At 42.3% G+C, this 18015-nt stretch overlaps 1 protein-coding gene across 2 annotated transcripts; it reads left to right on the top strand.

The window, feature by feature from the left end:
- The first annotated feature begins 7123 nt into the window (after nt 1–7123).
- On the top strand, nt 7124–17529 carry csf2rb (colony stimulating factor 2 receptor beta common subunit). Of its 2 annotated transcripts, none has more exons than XM_022757034.1 (15): nt 7124–7205; nt 9981–10173; nt 11028–11145; nt 11270–11445; nt 11597–11751; nt 12564–12708; nt 13024–13156; nt 13281–13435; nt 14234–14367; nt 14499–14676; nt 14772–14868; nt 15210–15276; nt 15372–15451; nt 15615–15765; nt 16200–17529. In XM_022757034.1, exons 2-15 carry the CDS (start codon nt 10068–10070, stop codon nt 16578–16580), a joined length of 2076 nt encoding a protein of 691 aa, XP_022612755.1. In that variant the 5' UTR covers nt 7124–7205; nt 9981–10067; the 3' UTR covers nt 16581–17529. The 2 variants fall into 2 exon arrangements, with proteins under 2 accessions (XP_022612755.1, XP_022612756.1); XM_022757035.1 differs by having other exon boundaries at nt 15615–15708.
- The last annotated feature ends 486 nt before the right edge of the window (nt 17530–18015 follow it).

Below are 18015 nucleotides of genomic sequence, written 5' to 3' on the forward strand. Positions count from 1 at the left end.
AAGACACCCAGACTGAAAGAGACTGAAAAAGATGGCTGCGTCCTTTGTAACCATAGTGCTTCTCTTTGTGTTTGTTTGAGTCTCTCTCTCTGGTATTTTGTGTCTCTTTGTGTCGCCTTGTTTGCTCCAAATTAAGAAATACAGCAAATATAGGAACTAGAATCACCTCCTCGTGGTCGTATCCCTCCGCCGCTCAGACTAGTTCCAGGTTACATCCCTGTTTCGGATAAAAGTCGGAGTCGGATAAAATATCAACCATTTGTTTTGTGATAATTCCTGTGTGAAGTCTTGAGTAATGGCTAAAAAAAAGTGTTTTCTAATGTCACCGTGACCTTGACCTTTGACCTTTACCTACCAAAATCAAATCAGTTCGTCCTTGAGTTCAAGTGAACGTTTGTGCCGAATGTGACGAAGTTCCTTCAAGGCGTTACTGAGTAATCGCGTTCACAAGGCCAAAACCTCGTTTTATGAGGTCACCGTGACTTTGACCTTTGAACTTTGACCTTTAGCCACCAAATTCTAATCAGTTTGTCCTTGAGTCTAGATGAACATATTCACCAAACTTGAAGCGCTTCCCTCAAGCTGTTACGGAGATATTGCGTTCACAAGGCCAAAAATGCGTTTTGTGAAGTCACGGAGACCTCGAACTTTGACCTTTGACCTTTTACCACCATAATGATTTTGCATAAGCAGCATCATTATTACAGATACTTTCTCTTACCCACACTTTGAACCTAACTTAACCCTTTATTAGATAACATCTGCTGGTGGCTCTGCACCAGAGTCTAGTGAGGGATGCAGCTCGTAGCTCACGGCACCAAAGATGACCGATGTGTGCCGCCGTCCCGGGGAGAGCAATCTTATCTCTGCGAGCCCTTCGGTAATTTACTGCCGGCTCTGCCGTCTGCAGTCACTTGAAAGATGCTGTAACTCCTTTAGGAAGATAGAATTTGGTCTGAGAGTTGAAGTATAATATTTGCTGCTGCTAGTTTGTGTGACGGTGGAGATGAATGCAGAATATTCTCTTCTTATATGATCAGAAATGTCACCTCATTTCAATAAAGATGAATCAACACAAACACAAACGAACGGAGGCAGTTTGGTCCGTCTTCAGTGCCACAGTCCTTCTGGCTGTGTCGGCATTTTTCATCTTTTTGTAGATGTTTTGTCTCTCTGATCTTTTTCTGTCTTTGTGGTCGTGTCTTTTAGTTGTTTTGCGTTTGTCATTTTGTTTGTCTTTGTGTCTTTTTAGTTTTTTAGTCTTCCGGTGTCTCTCGTCATCATTTTGTGTCAGTAGCCTTTTTCTTTGTAGTCGTCTTGTGTCTCTTTGTAATTGTCTTCTGTCTCTTTGTAGTTGTTTTGTGTCTCTTTGCAGTCATCTTGTGTCTCTTTGCAGTCATCTTGTGTCTCTTTGTAGTCTTGAAATGTTAACAGTCACTGGGCGGAGGCGAACAGAGGCTGTGTCTCAGGCAGACTCAGTCTTCCACCTCCGATCACACTGTGGTTTAAAAAGAAACAAAATCCTGTAAATTGCTGAGTTGTGTGCAGTTTTAAACTTGTGCATTTTCTCTTCATATATTTTATATTGATACAGATGTGCGTGCCACCGTCTGTGGCTGTTTGCCTTTGCAGGTAAATGAATCCCTCCCTGGAGTGCACTGAAAAAGTGCAGCATGGTAAAATCCCCTCTGGACATGGTTTTGAAAAAAGGCTCTGATCTCAAATTACAGTTCATTCTATTCCTCCATGTTGGACCTGAGGGCCATGGAAGGGCCCGTGATAATACAGATGTGATGCAGCTGAAAATCTATTTCTGTATTCAGTGTCAGAGGTTTGGGTCAGCTGCAGTACTCTGGAGCTGACGAGGAAATTATTTTTGTCAAGGTGAGGATTCATTTGCTCAAGGACGTCAGCAGAGCGCTTGCCAATGCAGAGCTTAATCCTGGGTCCTCTTGTCTCCCTCTCGGAAAAAAGAAAAAGGCATTACTCAGCTCTTTAAACACATTACTGACAGTGGCAATCCTTTATCGTTAAAAAAAAAATCAACCATACGGAGCTGGGGGAAAAAAAAGAGGCTAAACTTCCCCCCAAGGCTGGTTTGTAATGTGTTGTTTTCCACACATTACTGTAATGTGCTGCACCATGGGATTCACCCCTGTGAGACACTCAGGCAAATCACCCTTTGGAGTGTGTGTGTATTGTACATCTGTGTGTACATGGATTTTGTGTTTGTAAAATAAATGGACAGCTGGAGAGAGAGAGAGAGAGCGAGAGAGAGTCGGGCGCAGCTCCAGCTTTGAGGGATTTTGTCTTACAAGCTGCTGCGTTTCCGTTGACTCCAGAGCTGCAGCTTCAACATCCCAGACCCGTCCTGCACACAGGCTCCACAGCTGGAAGTAAAAAGAGGACGTGAGTGCACTGCACACTCTGAAGTAAACCCCCCACCCACCCCCACCACCACCAAAAAGAAATCTCTGCTTGAACATCTCGACTTTTCTTATCCGGAGGAGAAACTGAGTCAGGGCGGTGACTGACTGTACCGCCGCTGCTCCCGTGATGTTCAACACAAAGTTAAATGAGAGGGTTTTTTTTTTGTTTTTTTTCATGCTTGTGTTCCCTTCGGTGCCTGAATGCACCACCGCTCACACTGGCATAAATTACAATGTGATTTTTCTTTAAGTCTTACTTTCAATTTTATTGTTCTCAAGTGATACTGGGAAACGGGCAGTAATGGGTTAAGTTACTGTGCTGTGACGGCAGCAACATCAAGTGTGTGTGTGTGTGTGCGTGTGTGCGTGTGTGTGTGTGTGTGTGTGTGAGACAGGATAAAGAGAGACGGACGTGTCTCCTCAGGCTGTTTATCAGCACACACCACTCTGGCCAGATTAAACCACAACTACTTTATAATTACTATAATGTATTCTCTTTGGACAAGAAGGCCTCTCTCAATAAAGAGTCCAGTAATCGACTCTCTGCCTCCCCCCCCCCCCCCTCTGTCTCTCACACACATTCACTATTGATCTCATTAATTTACATTACATTCTCATTAGCCTCAATGAGCATTTCATTTTACACCAGCAGGCTGATGGCCGTGCACTGGTGAAAGCAGCACTATCAGTCAACAACAACAGATTGCTCCAATCATTTGGATCACGCTGTGTATAAATACCATTAACACTGATTTGGCAGTAAATTTTTGTTTTTTTAATTTGAATCTTATTGTTTTAACTGAGCTATTTTTTTTTTTTTTCCTGTCAAGAAGCTTCGTTTCATTAAACCTGAGAAATAAAACAAAGATTTCATGTTTGCTGTGAAAGTCAAACTGCTGCTGTGAGATCAGTGTGTCGTCATGAATGAACGTCTGTTGTGTCGATGTGTGCGTACGTGTCCGGAAATGGCAAAATAAAAAAATAAAAATAAAGGGACGATTTGTCTCTTGAAAAATCAAACTAAAACCTGTAATTACAACTGTAAATCCAGGGGTGGGGGTGGGGGGGGGGCATCATTCTTATCAGTGGGAGTCACACTCTGGCAGAGCAGCAGAGGAGCGCTCAACCCTTCCAGAAAGAGAATTCAAAATTATTCACTGAGATTGAGAAGCAGTGCAGAAATGATTACCTCAGTCTGACAAGCATCAGATTTCTCCCAACATGTTGTAAAACGCAGTTTCAAACAAAAAAAAAAATTAAATATTCTACTAAAACCGGCTCCAGTGTGACGTACATTTTCCTGCGATGCTGAACAGGATGTGTGGTGTAGCTGTGAGTGGTGAAAAGGAAATGAAAGTTTCCTGCTGGTTCTCACTCAGCCATGTATACAGTAAACCACTACTCCTGTTACTACGCATGTAAACACACTGACTGACTCTTAGCACATGATTTCTGCCCATTTGCTCCGTCGTTATCGTCGGGGGGGGGGGCCGTGCAGCTCGCAGCAATCGATCTCCTGTGAGATCATTTAGTTTTGAGGGTGGATTTACACGCGGCCACAAGCTGCACAAACATATATAAAGAAGAGACGTCAGGTTAATAAGAATCTGTTTTCCTGGACTGTTGAAATATGTTTTAAGTGTTTGTCACATGCAGCTAATGCGCTGTGTTATTGTGTTGTTGTAAAAACAGAGATTCATTCAAACAGAAAACCGATGTGCAACCGTGTTACACCCCTTATTACCCCCTTTATTGTTTTATACCCCCTCATTCATCAGATTCATCAGGCAGAAGTTGCAGTGTGTGATCACTAGGTGGCACAGTTGATGTTGAAATGGTATCGCTGAGCTGCTTTGTGGATAAATTCAAAATGGCATTAATCTAATGTTCAGTAATTGTACTGTTATATTATCGCTGTCATGTGACCTCTGAAGGACCCGAGGCGTCACATATTTTTAACATGTTTTTATGAGCCAAACTGAAGTTACAGTTTCTGAGCTCAGGTTCTATAATTTGAGCTGCACACAGATGATTTGTGTGGCTTTCTTTCCTCTGTAAAAACAAAGAGAACACAGACTCATGAGCTCATGCACCCTCCTTGTTCTTGGCACATACAAAACTCAGCATATATGTAGATATCAGCAAGTTCACCGCGAGTTCCTTATTGTTTCTGAGAACCAGAGGGACTTTTTCTTTTCTTCTTCTTCTTCTTCTTTAAGTCTCTAGAGACAGATTCTATTTTAGTCTCTCCTCGACTTCTCAGGACCCAGGCCAAACCCATGTGAATTGCTAATACTGACGATTTAGTAGCAACGGATGCCGGTGGTTGAATGTGTGTTCGTCTGTTCAGACTACAGCGAGAAACGAGGGTCAAACCTGTTGTGCCTGTGGCAGAGGAGAATCTGTTCTGTTCACTAAATGTTTTGCTTCTGACTGTTTCTTGTTTTTATTCTCATGTGTCCTACAGGGTGACGTGTCAGACAGGCAACAGCCATTCGTCTTGAAATCACACATCAGAGTAGGAAGTCAGTCTGCGTCTGCCTCCACTATTAACTTTGCTCACACTGAGGTGTTAAAAATTATCCTCCAGCAGTAGGTCAAAGGGTCATCTGAGTGGTCTGAATGACGAGTTGTGTGAATAATGAAGCAGGCCTGATACAAGCTGGCCTTTCGATTCGGAGTCAATAAACATTAAACTAACGAGCAGATAAGATTAACCAGCTTTATTTTCTGTTTTCTTGATCTTTAAACTCAGATTTCTTTTCTCAGTCAAAACATCTGTTGCTGTGCATGTGATTTTCAGCCTTTTCCTAAATGGCCTTAAAATGTCCTTTACATTTTTCATCTTGCTCTCCCTTTGTCAGGTGGATTTTACTGTCTTTTTTTTCTTATTGTCTTTCTCATGACTCAAAAGCATCAGGCTGAGACCGCCGTCGGAACTTCGATGTGACTCGCCATCCCAGATGAGTAAACGGCCGGACTTGTCAGGGAGCGTGAAGACTTTAACGTCTCACCGAAACGACACAGTGTAACTCTGGCGTGGATGGATTAAATTGCATGTGGCAGTGGAAGAGCGCCACATGTCCTCGAGCGGGACACCGAGCCTCGGCGAGCGTGTTCACTCTCTATACGACTATTAACGCCTCTGCAGAGGGAGATCTGAAAATCCTGTGTGAGTCAGGGTGAAGTCAGACTCACAGTTCTGTTTCTTTATATTAAAGGGAAAGTGGAAACTTGGTAAAAGCCAAATTTTCAATTATGTAAATGCGATTACTTGTGCTTGAAACATAGATTTCTGTTACGTATATGTGATTTTAAAAGTTGACCAGCTGCGCAGACTTTATTTGTAATATCTGTCTAACAATGCTTCTTCACTGTGTCTCATAACTTCACTGCTTTCTCTGAACAAGAAACCAGAAAGAGTCAAAACCAGCATGTCTGTCGGAGTCAGAACAAGAGAGTGGGGGAGACACGGGAATCAGCACCTTCACCTCAAATTCAACATCACTCACCAACAGCTGAGTCATACTTACAATTCAATGACAACTATCTAATCTAATCTAAATCTACATCTAAACCTTAATCTAAATCTAATCTAATTTTATCTAATCTAAACTAATATAAATCTAATCTAATCTAATCTAATCTAATCTAATCTAATCTAAACTAATCTAATCTAATCTAATCTAATCTAAATTTAATTTAATTTTAATCTAATCTAATCTATAGCTGCAGAAATTGAACATTTCACTGCCTCACAGTTGTGAAACTGTGCCCCCTCAACAGTAATGGAAAGCAGCAGCTTGTGACTGAATGAAAAGTTCATTTCCACCCACTTCTGATTGACAGCAAAGAGAGAGAGAGAGAGAGAGAGAGAGAGAGGTCAGGCACCTCTGCGGGGCGTTCAAAGGCGTCACTTGCAGGAAAAGGTAAAAAGTCTCTGAAGTGGCAGTTAAAGTGAGACAGTTTAAGGGAACGTGGCTATGAACAATAAAATATGGAAATGAGTACGTCATGATTATATCTGTAATATCTGAGTAGGGGTTTCAGGCTGCATGTGGCAGAGCTACACAAAGGAAATGTGCAACTGTACTCTTATCTCCCGGCATGCGGTTGATTAACCGCTGATACTTGTATGTAGCCGGCAAATCATGAAACCAAAAGATATATCCTCTGTTGGGGCCAGAGGGGAGAGTTGGTTTGATTTATTGCATTTCAGCAGGAAAAGTTAAAGTAAAAAGCTCATGGTGTTACAGGCTGGAACAGTTTAAATCAAACTGATTATCAGAACTATGTTTCATATTCACTGTTACAACTTTCTATAAAGCCTTTGTAATTCCTGTTTTCTTTTTTCACTTTTTGAAATAGTTCAATATCAAAATAGTCACCGTGTACTTTCCCAGCAACAAAGCTGCTATTCTGCGGCACTGTTTGTCTTTTCCAGGCTTCGACATGACTCCAGAACATGTCACTGCATCTGTCTTTTGCTATCTGCGTCCTCCACACTGACTTTTAGTGTGAAGAGATGAAGCAGTTTGGATTCTGCAAAAGAAAAGAAAAAAAAAAAAAAAACAGCTGATCGTGCAATAAAGCAAAAAAAAAAAAAGAAAAAAGACGCCCAAATGTCAGTGTGGACAGAAAGGGGAAACTGAGCTCATCACAGAGGAAACTCCCACAGAGTTCTCGACAGTGTTCATGAGGAGCTGGTTGACAAGAAGGAAGCGATGGTGACAGACGGACAGACGAAGGAAAAGCAGTCTTCATCATCTACGGCAGGTGAGTGGGAGATTTGATCTGGTGGAGGGCTCCGATGGGGTGAAAAGGTCGCGTCATGTTGCTGAGATTTATACTCTTTAAATAAACTTTGTGTTCATGAGCTTGAAGCTGTGAGCATGTTGTAGATATCACAGTAAGACAGAGCTCATGTTTAGTGATATTTATGTTCAGCTGGAATTTGTCTTTACGATTCCAAGACACATTAGTTCATCTGAAAACATTAAGTCAAAGAGAGCCGGACTCGCTGGTCGGTGCAGTGGCTCTGAGCGTCAGAACAGATCCACGTTTTGTCAATTGACGTGTGTTCTGCAGTGACGTTGTGTGTTCTACGGTGACGTTGTGTGTTCTGCAGTGACGTTGTGTGTTCTGCAGTGACGTTGTGTGTTCTGCAGTGACGTTGTGTGTTCTGCAGTGACGTTGTGTGTTCTGCAGTGACGTTGTGTGTTCTGCAGTGACGTTGTGTGTTCTGCAGTGACGTTGTGTGTTCTGCAGTGACGTTGTGTGTTCTGCAGTGACGTTGTGTGTTCTGCAGTGACGTTGTGTGTTCTGCAGTGACGTTGTGTGTTCTGCAGTGACGTTGTGTGTTCTGCAGTGACGTTGTGTGTTCTGCAGTGACGTTGTGTGTTCTACAGTGACGTTGTGTGTTCTGCAGTGATGTTGTGTGTTCTGCAATCTTGACCTGCAATGCCACCATAGAGAGGTTTTCCTCAGAGCTGATGTTGAAATGCGATAGTGGATGAATGATGTGATGTCCTCCCCGTCACATCCTGTGACTCAGATATAACTTGAATTGCAGAAGAATTTTGAAAGAAAGTGACACACACACACACACACACACACACACACACACACACACACACACACACACACGATGATTTGGACTTCATGCCATCCAAAAGCTTCTTTGTAAAGGAGACATTTCTTCTTGTCTTCTCGGATGTTTTGTGCTCACTGCCACTTCACTGCCACTTGCCGACACGTGCAACTTTTCCACGTCTACGCTCGTATTTGGGTGAAACTCCATTTTGTCTTTGATTTTTATGCGGCTGATGGTTTTGTGTCAGCATCACTGTCAAAGCCGCTGCTGAGCTCTGCTGTGTGACGACCTGCTGCAGCACAGACAATAACAGGTTGTGAAGGTTATTTGGTTTCAGATTTGATGTTGAATTCCCACATCCTCCTGGGGGGGTTTTCCCCAAACCTACTACTGTAAACAGCATCTAAAAAGACACGAGTAGAGTCTGTTATGCCTGATCGATCCCTAAAATCCCCCCCGTCTGACTGTTCTACTGTTTCTGAAATGTTATATTTTCTCCTTTTTAAACAAGTTTGTTTCAGCCACAAAATGATCTTAAAATCAAGTTATTTGAATTAGTCTACAGAGATCTACATTATTTATTATATTAAATATGTGATTATGTAAATTACCTTTGAAAAATGATGCTTTTTTCATTAATTTAGGAAAAAATAATAAAGAATGAATCATGCCGCACATTTATTTAAAATGAATTTTCAGATGCAGGATGTATTTCGATTCAGAAATGACACATTGGTGTTACATATGTGGCTGATTGAAGGATAAGTTTGATTGCAGATAAAAACACGCTTCAAAAGAAAAAGGAAGTATGAAATAACAAAATAAACAAAAATGAGACCTAAATAACCTGATGAAAGTGGAATCTGCATTTCATTTTAGTGCAGAAATTGTTTTTTAAAAGAGTCCAACACTCTCAGGTAAAAGATTTCATGATAAAATCCTTTTGAAGCCCATGAAATTTTGGCTAAATTGACCTGGTCAGGAAGCACAGGAAGCCCGGCGCTCCACCTGGTTGTTGGGCTCGAGTGTCGGTGGCTGGGTCGTAAACACAACAGTTTTATAAACAGATGTTCTAGGTTCTAATAAACTCTGACTATTACTGCAGGTACGTTATGGCTTTTATCCAACATCAACGTCACACATCAGCCAGGAGTGGACCGACGCTGACGTGTTTTCATCCTACATGATCAACTAAGACAAAAATTTGTACAAAAATGAATAAATAAATAAAAAACTGTGGCTGAAAAGCTGCAGAGAAAAAGAAGTTGAAAATGGTGCAGCTCCCAGTCAGTCCAGTCACACAGAACAGACAGTGGGCGGGAGACAACAGGATGCTCATCTGAGTTTATTTAGCAGTATGACACTGTGTGGCGGTGACGATGATCCCGGTGCCGTATCTACTGCTGCAGTGTCCAGTCTGACCTCTGACCTCACTCTCTCTGCAGCCGCTAACACATCAAGGCCTTTATAACTGTAGTTCGGAGCAAATCAGTTCAGTATTTTTTATTATAATCCTTTTGACAAATAAACAGACAAACGACAAAACAAAACCTCTTCAGCAGAGGTAATAAAACCTTTTCTTAAAAACGCTGCCACTTTGGACGAGTACACTTTGTGCTTTTTAGTTATATTTAAACAGACATGAAACCACCGATCTGTATCATCAGTAGTGTGTGTGTGTGTGTGTGTGTGTGTGTGTGTGTGTGTGTGCATGTGCATGTGTGTGTGCGTGTGTGTTTTTTATCAGACCCAATGACATGTGAGAGGGAGAGATAAGAAGCAGGCGGATGTGTGGTGACATCCCACAAGCCGACACTCAAAGCAGAAGTGACTGCTGGCTGTGCTGTCATGACTCATTTCTTCATTATTTCTAGTAAATGAACTCTTTTCTCTCTCTCTCTCTCTCTCTCTCACTCTCTCTCTCTCTCTCTTACTGTCTCTATATATCACCTCTACAGACTGCTTGATGATATGAATACACACAGTTCAGGTTGTGTCCTGATACCACGTCAGAGAAAACCAAACGGGGCTGGCAGCCCTCAGGAATGATGCCTCTCCTCTGGGTCGTTCTCTGGTCGACGCTCCCTCCTCTGGCTCTTTCCTCTGGTCCGGATCGTTGTATCGTCCCTGAGAGCAACGGCACACAGAACGGTAAGTCTTCGTATTCACCTGGCACAGTTAAAGCCTCCACAAGCCTTTCAGGATTGAATATTTCAACTTGTAACTCGGCTAAATCTGGATGTTTTAAGATGCAGGAGGCACAAATCAAAATACATATAAGTGCACGAGTACTTTACATAGTACAGCTTGAAGTACTCGGCGTCACACACAAAAGGCCGAGGTTTGCAGAGTCCTGGCTGTGGTCAGGTTTAGGTGATGAGGTCAGGTTAGGAAAGATAGCGGTGTGAAAAAGCTCCCTGACTTCAAAACCAAGACGCGCTGTCTCCCCATCGTCCTCAGCAGAACACAGGGTGACGTCTTCTCAGTTCATGCGTCAACAGTTTCTCATACAAAACACACTGTCATCTTTAAAATGTGCTTCACAACAAGGTTTTTTCTTTTTTAAAGTTTTAAACTCCGTCTTTATAAAGCTCCTTGTAGGAAAATTTTAACCTGTTTCTACTTCAAATTACGACCTGACGTATTCCTCCATGTTTGAAGCTACAGAAGCTCATTTCGGTTTTAAACAAGTTGATTTAAATCAGAGACAGGTTGAAGGATTCTTTCTGCACACGTGTTCATATAGACAGAAATACTTTTATAGGATTTAGATTTAAGTTAAGTAACAGTAAAAATGCTGTTTGCACATTAAGGTAAATATATAACACTGGGAAAGCATAATGCACAACAAGCCCTTTACTTTAGACGCAGCCTTCACCTAATAGTTCTGCATTTTTACTTTTACTAATAAGATTTTGAATATGTGACTTTCCTGTCTAATAACAGCACTTTCACTTAGTCACGGACCAGTCAGCTACAAGCTAGATTTCTCCGTCTCTCCCCAGGGTCTCTGTTGCTGCAGTCTTTAGAGTGCCACAACAACTACCATTCCCACGTCCACTGCAAATGGAGGCAACACGGAAACACACCACTGCAGCTTTGGTTCACGGATGAAGACGGCAGGTAAACTAAAGCGGAGAAGACGAGAGAGAACCAGAGGGAACAACAAATGTTTGGGAATGAATTTGATGATGAATATATGTGTGATATTGCAAACAAAGTTTTCTTTTCGTCCATGTCCTCGCAGTGAGTTGTGCGTGCCGTACAGTCCACCAGTCCAGGATGAGCACAGGACAGTCCAGTGTAAATATAACACCGGTGTGTTTGGCATTGCCATCAAACACACCGTCTTCTTCCTCAAGAACGAGACGCTGACCGCCTGCTCATCCGTCCCACACCAGCCCTGGCTTCTCTCTCAGCAGCGTGAGTTGTCAGTCACGACTGTGATAATTACAGAAATGAATGAGAACAAATGAAAACCTTTGATGAGGAAGTAACATCAGCTGTTTACGATTTGAGGGTCGTCACTTCAGCTGCTCAAGTGTACGTGTTTTTGTGTGTGTGTGTTGTGCAGTGAGAGCGCGCCCACCGCTGGGTCTGTCCACACATGATGCAGGTGATGGAGGCCGACGGCTCAGTTGGTCCAGCCCCTACCCCTCCTCCTCCGCCCTGAACAGACACCTCATGTACCAGCTGAGCTACAGAGCAGAGAGACATGACAACTGGAGTGTGAGTTTAAAAAAAACATGTGCTGCTAGTGACACATTATTATTCATCACTTTTGAAATTGTGGAGAGGCTTTTCAGAATCCCGAAAGTTTAGGCGGTGTAATGTTTCTGAAATGTTTTACTTCAAATGAAATGTCAAAAGTAGAAGCTGAAACGGGATTTTAAGAGATTCATTTTAATGTGCACTTGTGCTATTGTAGTTCCTGAACACATTCTGACGTCTAAACAGCTTTCTGTGTTACATTATATTTAACAGTGATAATGAAAGCAGTTTCCGGTGCATTAATCACATCTGATATAGACCTACTGTAGTTCCCCTGACAGGAAAACCAGTGAAAGCTCTGAACCCATGAGGCACATTCTCATTCAAATTTGTGTACTCGTGTCAGTCTGGTGATAAAATGAAGCATCGATATGTGAGACATACTTTTAGATTGGGAATAACAGAACAATAGCAGGTGGATAGCGGTTAGCCTTGGTGCTAATCTCGTAGTGACAACAGATAAAGAGGCAAAAATGATCTCCTTTAGTTACAAGATACAAACAGTGTAACAGCTGTTTTGAAATTAGCAGGTGTAACAGGGGCGAAGTTTACTGTGTTCACCATCTTAATTTAGCATGCTAACATTTTGTGGCTAAAAACAAATGAAGGTTTTGTATTTGTATTGCAGACTTTTAGCTTGTTGCTAATCCAGTGTGCTCTGTGTATTACCACGCACAGGAAGCAGAAACAAACCAAACAAAAAATCATGTTCCAAAATATTTCTTTGACCTTGAGTGAAATGTTTGCATCTGTCTTCCCTCTCCCTGCAGACCCTGGGTGTCACAAACACCAGTGTGAAACTAGAGAAGCAATCGTTGCGTCTGGGTCACAGGTACGAGGCCAGGGTGAGGGCCCGGGCCAGCGTGGGCCAGTGGAGCGACTGGAGTCCTGTGGTGACCTGGACGACCCAAGATGGTGAGTCAAAGAAAAGAAAAAAGAAAAGAAAATGAGCGTAATTTAAAACCTACATGCAATCATTTAACAAAATTGTGGCTCATTTCCCCGCATGTGCATAATGTGGCTTCAACTTTGACATTTCTGAAAAACCATTTAGCTGGCATATTTAATGTACTGGATCATTGTGCACAAGTAGGGAGCTTCTGATACAAACCCTGCTCCTTATCTCCCTCCCTCACATTTCTAATCTTCTCTCTCTGTCCGTTTTTATGGAAGAAAAGTCTGGAGCTTTGCAGCTGTTGTTAATAGCTGTCTTTTTCTCTCTGGCCCTAGACACTGGGCAGATTCCCAGTTTGCATTGTGTGCTGGAAGGAGAGAAGGAGGTGATGTGCAGTTGGGAGGTGAGCAGAGAGCTGGCTCACTTCATTGCCTACCAGCTGGCCTGTCGACAGAACCGGACTGCACCGTAAGTGGAGTGTGACGCTCACAACAACCACCTGATTGGGGCTGAAACGAGGGCAGCCGTCCAGCTATCATTCATTCCTTTATCTGACCGTTCCTCTCCTCCTCCTCCTTATCGCTGCCTCCAGGTCTGAGAGATGCTGCGAGAAGCCCAACATCAGTTCTGAGACCAACGGGACGGTGCTGACGTACAGCTGCTCGCTGATGGTCGCACATCCTGCACATTTGCTGCTGGAGCTTCTACCAACACGCAATACCAAGAGCTTTTGGACCTACAAACACAGTGAGTGGACACGAGACAGAGGTCACAACAATTACAAGAGAGGAAGAGCGGGAAAGGATGCTGGGGGGGGGGGGGGGGGGGGGCTGTTGCTCTGAGCAGAGTAGGGAGTGGAGATAAAATGTTCTGCCAAATCAAAACCACACAAAGCAGCTGTTCAGGCGAACAGAAGAGCCGTGATGTGTGTCCCCACCTAGTGTTTGAATGTTGCTACTGCACCTCTGTCTGTTTATTACCCACAAGAAGACAAGACAAGACGGTTTGGTTTTATTCTCTCCAAAAAATTCACAGAAAAACAAACAAACAAACAAACAAACAAACAAACAAACAAACAAACAAACAAACAGAAAAACTCAATCCTGGAATAAATATAATATGCATAAACACAGAATAGTCACAATAATAAAACAGTTGAAGCATGACACAGGATAATAAAAAACATTAAAACAAAGTATTTTTTTTAATAAAATGCTAAATACATTCACCCGTCTCTCCTCTTTCCAATAGATCCATATGAATTTTGACTATGACTGACCCTATGTTGGCCATCTAGAGATTTATACATGACTTAACATGACTTGCTGAACAGTATGAGTGTTTAACCATATCAGTGATTTAAAACATTAAATGGGTTCATGGAAAAATGTAAAGTATCATCTTGTTGTTTCTTGATGAGAACGTGGGAACAGAAATGACCCGCTCTTCGCCGTCTTTTATCCTCTGTGGTGAAGCTGTGTGGAGCACTGTAGTGCATGTGTTGATAATCTGATTTACGCTACAAACGCATGTCTCGGTCCACAGTCCGTCCCGACCCGCCGCAGCTGCTGAGAGTGAGGGAGAAAGACTGTAACTCGATCGCAGAATGGACTAAACCGAGCAAACCTTCAACACTGAAACTTTATTACCAGGTCTGCTGTTACAAGACACAGGAAGAGGTGAGGAACTTTTATTTAATTGTAATATTATTATTAAAATATTGCATTTAGTTCACGTAATAGGAGCTTGCCTTTAGAACAGACACGAGCAGACAGTATCTAATGGATTTTTATATGCATTACATTATCAGGGATGTTCCATCCTGCTGAACGTATCCAAGGATTCTGTGACCTTACCGAGAATGTCTGTGGCCCCGTCCCAGCGCTACCAGGTCAGAGTCCGGTCGCTGGTCGTCCCTGGAGAAGGTTCCACGTACGAGGGGATCCCGTCCGAGTGGACTGACCCTGTGGACTGGAACACGCCTGCAGGTACCACATGCACAAGAGGAAGTGACCAGTTAATTCAGAGGTAAAAATCATCATCATCATCATCATCATTTATTCTGCTTCCTGCTCTCTGACAGCCACCTGGTCCCTCGCCACCTTGGTGTATGTTCTCAGCAGTGTGTTTGTGGTCGCAGTCTTCTTCACACTCTACTGCACCATTCCAGCTTGTCGAAGGTACGTCGCTCATGTATTTGCACTGTATTCGTGTTACTCCCCAAACTTGAAATTGCCTGAACACACTGTTAAGATGTTGCTGCAGCTGTCAGATAAATAGAGTACATACGTAATACAAATAGTCCATCTAAAACGTTGTCAAGTTAAGCGCCAAAAAGTTTAAAATGTTTAAGCATCAATACCTCTCGTTGCTTTCCAACCGTGATGGACAAATATTCCTTCGGTATCCACTCGGCATGTTTTCCTCACATGCCAGTGACAGTCCTATTAGTGACAGGTGTGTGCACATTTTTCATGTTAAATAAAACTCTGTCTTTCCATGGTGTATTTTGAACAAACAGGAGGGTGATCGTGTGGGTGGACTCGGTCCCGTCTCCAGGCAAGAGCAAAATCCTGTCTGAGCTCAAGGTGAGACTGAGTTTACTGAACCTGTTTTAATCAGTCACTGAGTTATTCTGTTTGAAATGTGACGCGTGAGTCATTGTGTATTTTCTGTGATCCAGTCCGCCACCAGTCAGACCTTCACGCAGAGTGAGGACCTGTCCATCAGCAAAGAGCACAACTACGACACCATATCTACATGGTAACACATCACCAGACATTACAGCAGTTAATCATCCTTCTATCTGAAAACTCTGCTCCACCTCCAACAGGGAATACATGTGCAGTCCGATTCATTCAGGATACGCTATTTTGTGCCACCTGCATGACGGGGTGAGTTACTCTGTATCTGTCTCTCCCTGCAGCTCGCTGTGGCCCGCCACCGACACTGATAAAAAGAGTGTGGAGACGAACGAGAGCTTCTGGAGCAGTGGCAACTTGCTCATCCTTTCTGAGAAGGTTAACAGCTCTGAAACTTCTTCCTTGAGCTTCAGCGGGCCATACATCTTCTGTCAGGTCAGATACTGACACAGCCAGGTTTTCTAGGTGCCCAACACTGATCAAAAAATAACACAAAAAGACATTGAACACTGAATTTAACTGAATCTGAATGTTCAATATCTACTGTCCAATATAGACACAAAAATACAAAGAGCCTGTGATTCTCCAGCTCCAATAAAACACTGACATGTCAAAACAACTGACTGTTTCTTAGCCTGGTGCAGTCAGAGGAAGTCACTTCTTCAGGTCTAAGAAATACTTCAGAACACAACCCCCATGAAACCACAATGTGTTGTTTTGACACTTGCATATATTTAACAAACACATACTGCACAGCAGTTTATAAATTAGCAAATGACATTTAGACAGCTATTGCTATCAAATAATTATTATCAATTAATTTCCAGCCATTACATTTGATACTAAACAGCACTGTGTCTCTCTGACAGGTGTCAGAGTCCAGCAACAATTCAGTGGGCGTCAAGCGTGAAGAGAATCAGAAAGAAGAACCAAACATATCTGATGACTCTCCTTCCCCTGTGAACTTTGCCTTTTACGGAGAAGGTTACGTGTGTCTACCCAACCGCACCGTCTCCAGGTCCACACAGGAGCTCGTATCTCACAGCGATGCCAACACAAACACACGCAGGGACGACAGCGCCGAGAAACACGAACAGTGTCCAGATACCACGCTGGACGTCGAGCCCGATGTCAGAGAGGACACAAGCAAGGACGAACCTCCGCCTTACACCTCCGAAACTTTCAGCCCCTGGATTCAAGGCGGCGCCATACACGCCTCAGGCTACTTCCACCTCCCACCTCCCACCTAACGAGAGCAGCAGAGGGATGTGCAACATGCAAGGGAAGCGCGCCTCAAGCAGGACTTCTCAGGCTTTTGCAGCAGATCAAACAGCTAATCAAGCAATGATTTCTTGTGTCTTTATAAACTTTACATTTTATTTCAAGTACTTTTACTCCCATGTGATGAAAAAATGAATCACATGCATCAATTATTGGGTTGTTGCACAATTTATTGAGAAAAACCTTTTTGCTTGTGTTATTCTTATCTGACCTGAGATCATGTTGGGTGTCCGACCGATGGAGGGCAGTAGTGAGCTGGGCCTGTGAGTGACTGTGACTGCAGTATGGCACAAACAGTAAACCTTTCTTAACTCAGCTGCACAAACTAAATCAGGATAAATGTAATCGATTACAACAGTCCTGCAGTTAAGCGGACGTTTGTGAAACTCAAAGTGTGTGTCTTTTTTTTATTGAGAACTGTCTGAGATATTCAGTTAAGTGAACTATGATCATTTAACTGACTCTCCACGCTTTCTCACACATGTAGGTGTTTCATGCAGATTCTAACCACAGGGTGTTGAGAACACTGTCGACATGTTGGTTTGTTTAATTTTTTTTTTTATTATTACTTCCTCAAATTTGGTGTCCCTGTCACCGCTCAGATAAGAAGCTGAATTATGTCAACTGCATTTCATAAGAAAAATGCGTACGTTTGCTGACCGCCCTGTCCACTGCATTCTTGTACAATATGCATGTTTGCACAAATGGTTGTGAGTTGGGATCTTGTTGTCGATGTGTCGCTGAATGTATGCGGCATACTGTATGTTATCTACATTGTGATGTGCTAATACTGCTGCTGTTGAGCACTGAGGCCTGCAGATATATTTGAAATGAAGGGAAGAGGTAGTGAAAATATAAATGTTAAAGCTATATTTAAGATAGACGTGCCTCCAGTTATATTACTTATAGGCCTAATTGATGTGACTAACAGATGATGAATGAGTAACCTGAGTTAAATAATGTAAGCATTTTTTTTTTTTTTTTAACAATGTGATAGTAAGGTTTTCCATTTTTTATGTCATGAATGGTAGAAATGAAAAAAAACAGTTGACAAGTTGAGAGAAAATTGTTTCAAGTTTTCATGCTGGCTGATAAGCTGTGTGACAAGTGCTATAATATGAAGGTTATAATGGCTTAATGGTATGCTTTTTATACTGCTTTATTTATCCAAAGTATCATTTCCATAGAATCTACGTATTAAGAAATGTAGATACTGCACTGTCAACGATGTCCATGTTCAAGAAAATAAACTTTATTTTGATTACAGTAGCTGCCTGGAACAAATATATGTCTTGCTAATGTGTTGGTCTAACTGCTGGTTTATATGGTAATTAATTATATATATTATATATATAATATATATAATTAAAAATAAGTTTTTATGACTTTTTGTAAATTACTATT

The sequence above is a fragment of the Seriola dumerili genome, unplaced genomic scaffold (genome assembly GCF_002260705.1).
Source record: "Seriola dumerili isolate Sdu_G_001 unplaced genomic scaffold, Sdu_1.0 BDQW01000262.1, whole genome shotgun sequence".
Classification (NCBI taxonomy): domain Eukaryota; kingdom Metazoa; phylum Chordata; class Actinopteri; order Carangiformes; family Carangidae; genus Seriola; species Seriola dumerili.

Bases quoted from the DNA above. Each gene is read 5' to 3' on its own strand.
- csf2rb (XM_022757034.1), top strand. From the start codon at position 10,068: ATGATGCCTCTCCTCTGGGTCGTTCTCTGGTCGACGCTCCCTCCTCTG. The intron at 11,446-11,596 runs GTGAGTTGTCAG...TGTGTTGTGCAG, and splicing joins CTGGCTTCTCTCTCAGCAGC to TGAGAGCGCGCCCACCGCTG. The intron at 13,436-14,233 runs GTGAGTGGACAC...CTCGGTCCACAG, and splicing joins CTTTTGGACCTACAAACACA to TCCGTCCCGACCCGCCGCAG.